Here is a 3,359-nt window from a genome sequence, read left to right on the forward strand (position 1 = left end):
CTTCAGAATTATGTGTTGGTTATTCAGCATTGCATGAAGCATTTCCCTCATATCAGTGAAAGTTCGCTACGTACCTAATTAGAATGTTATCCGTCTTGCCAGTGGCCCAGTCATGGTCTCCTTTATGAATACTCACACAGTTGTACATACATACATACATACATACAAACATTCTTAAACATTCTATATATATATATATATATATATATATATATATATATATATATATATATATACGTATATATATATACATATATATGTATTATATATATACTGTATATATACTATGTATATATATATATAAGAATGTATGCGTGTGTGTGTTTGCACTTGCAAAAAAATTATTAGGAAAAGAATACTCTTATCAATCCTCATGTATTTATTCATATGTACATGCCATCATACAAAATATTTATATTTATGCTCTACGAAACGATCCCCGGAAGTTCATAAATCTTTCGGGAATGGGAATATCTATTCTTAACTCTAATTCTTTACAAAACCGCTCGGATGAACGGTATATCGGGAATGATATTGTGACTTCCTTTTTCGTTATTAATGTCGTCATGTATCTTTAAAAAAAGGTCAGTTTTTCATCATACATTTTTTTTTCTTATCACCGGCAGATCCAATGTAATTTATATCGGGTGAAATTTACCCTTGCTCCAAACCTGATTGAATCATTCGTTTCACTATTTTTTTTCCTGCAAATAAGTTTTGCAAAACTTCACTGTACTTCTACATTGTTTTATATGAAACAAGTTGACTTCTCCCTTCACGTAACTTCATTCTTCCCTCTCACTTCTCTTTTCTTCCATGCAGTTTCATTCCTTTCTCCGTAAAATTTGCCTCTTTCTTCACAAAATTTATTCCTCCCATTCAAAATATTTTATTTTTTCTTTCACAGATGGCATATCATCATTTATCAATATTGTTATTTCCCCTCACTAAACCATCACTACTTCTTCAACAAACTACGATCTCAAAACTTCACTCTTTAATAAAACAGAAGTTGAAGTTTCCGTCCTCTTCTTCTTCTTCTTCTTCTTCTTCTTCTTCTTGTGGACAACATAACGGGACAATAATCAAATTTTTTCACAACACAGTGAGAATCATGAGAGTATGGTTGAAGACAGAATAATTAAAATGATGCTAAAGAAAATATAATATATAACGAAAGGAGAATGGTAGGGCAGTCCTGAGAAGTGTGAGTAATTTTAGTTTTGCGTTAAAAATTATTATGAAAATATGTTTTACATGTGCCATCTTCCTTGTAATGGTTTTTTTTATATTAGTTAATACTAATTTAAGCCTAAGACCATTTTCGAAAATATCTGATGTTCCTCGAAAACAGACAGTTCAGTAGGACATATATATATATATATATATATATATATATATATATATATATATATATATATATATATATATATATATATATATATATATGTGTGTGTGTGTGTGTGTGTGTGTGTGTGTGTGTGTGTGTGTTGTGTGTATGTATATATGTGTGTGTATGTGTGTGAATATGTGCATTTGCAATTGTAGATGTTAGACTTAATGAGTCATTCGTTAATGGTGCGTCTTGTGTACTGACATAAAGACTTCTTAAATAAAAATACAAAGCAGGATAAGCTGACCTGGAATTAACATCATCATGAACAGAACTCACCTGTGGTAGATCATTGACACCAACTCCTATACAATACATAAATTCTACCCCAGTGTACGTGTATCATATAATTACCAAAAACTGATAAATAACACATTATTCTAAGCCTTATTTGTATCTAATTGTGAGTAGACTTTTAGTTTCTTTTCCTTCATGTTTTCGGCGGCATTAAACGACAAACAAAACTTGACCTGAAAATCCAGCTGTGCACATATTTCAGGGTTCCAAGAATTCCATTGTTTGTATATTTCAGATATCATTTATTCCATGATAGCATTTGATTTGGCTATATTTCAGAGCCACTTGTCTTTATGTTATCTGCGTCGTACTAACCAACTCAGTCAGTTGAAATCACATGTCCAACACTTACAAAGTAATGATTATGCATACTTTGACACACATCTAAGCTTTGTGACTTCGTAAGTCATGGCCTGATTTTCTTGCATATCATGAATGTTTAACAGGTCCATTTTGCAGTGTTTATAGTGGTTTACAGTTTAATTTCAAGCTTAACTCAGTCTCTCCTTATGAGTCTAAATTACTCAAGAATTGAAGGTTATACTTGAAAGCTGAACGTCCCATCCCAACCTTGCCTAAAAATTTAATGAAGTCATATTTGTATCTCCCGCTTCTAGTCTCAGATAAATCACGTGATATCTTACCTCATAATACACAGAATAAACGTATTGCCAATAAACGTACTTATTAAAAGATTGCATATGCTTGGGATAAATATTACTAAAAAATTTACATATAATCTTACCAGTACTCGTGTAGATACCTGTGAAAAATATTGCCTCTGTTCGCAGAGCTGGCCATCACTTGCGGTTCCTCAGATAAATTACATGCTTAAATTTTTAAAAAATATCTTAACCTTTGTTCCTTGTTCCACGAATTTGTTTCCTCCACTGGACTGAAGCTAGAATTTTTCTTAAAAGACTGAAGTTCCAATATTTATATTTACTAACCGAACTTCTAACTTCTCAATACTACCAAAATAGTGAACAAATAAAGACATCGATTTGGTCACTCACTCGTTCATTTATCAATTCATCAATAGATAATTTAGTTAAAAATAAATATAGTAAATAAATAAATAAATGTGACAAGCAATCAACCCCGTAATGCCATATTCAACATACGTAATCTCGAAGCCTTACATATAGTTTAAGTTTGACCAGTAATCTGAGTAGTCCTTGTAAGTGATTAACCTAGCTAGTACAGGGCAGTAGGCAGCGAGGCCCGTTGCCACCAGGGCCAGCATGTAGGCATAACCCATCTCGCAGCTTCCTGCCGCATACACTGACGCAGAGATTCCACACTGAAGGCGGGCGAAGGGCGATCCAAGACCCAGCGGGTAGAGCACGAGGGCCACCGCTTGCAGTGACACTGAAAGACAAAGAAGAAGGAATAGATAACCTCATTTTAAGTCAACACGCGGCTTTTGAGAACATTATTTCAAGGTTTTAGAAATTGAAATTTTTGTCTACTTCAAATATCAATTATTCCGTTTGTTTAACGTAATCGATGCCATACTGTCTGTTTACTCCGTCGATTGAGAAGACATGTTTAGCGCTTCCATTTATAATCTTTCAGGGAAAACTAGGAAAATTGTATTAAAGTTTGGTTGAGATTTTACTCTTATGATATTTCTTGTTCTTTTTTGGTGACTCTCATCACGACATAG

General features: G+C 33.0%; 1 protein-coding gene across 1 annotated transcript in view; it reads right to left on the minus strand.

Annotated features, from left to right (window-relative positions):
- Positions 1-601: 601 nt before the first annotated feature.
- The window catches only part of LOC136843376 (LHFPL tetraspan subfamily member 7 protein-like), a 40,537-nt gene continuing 37,779 nt past the window's right edge, over positions 602-3,359 (minus strand). Inside the window, exon 3 of the mRNA XM_067111725.1 lies at positions 602-3,061. Within this exon, the coding sequence (XP_066967826.1) occupies positions 2,829-3,061 (233 nt within the window). The 3' untranslated portion in view covers positions 602-2,828. The remainder of the gene's footprint in view (positions 3,062-3,359) is intronic.

Source organism: Macrobrachium rosenbergii, chromosome 11, assembly GCF_040412425.1.
Source record: "Macrobrachium rosenbergii isolate ZJJX-2024 chromosome 11, ASM4041242v1, whole genome shotgun sequence".
Taxonomy (NCBI): Eukaryota; Metazoa; Arthropoda; class Malacostraca; order Decapoda; family Palaemonidae; genus Macrobrachium; species Macrobrachium rosenbergii.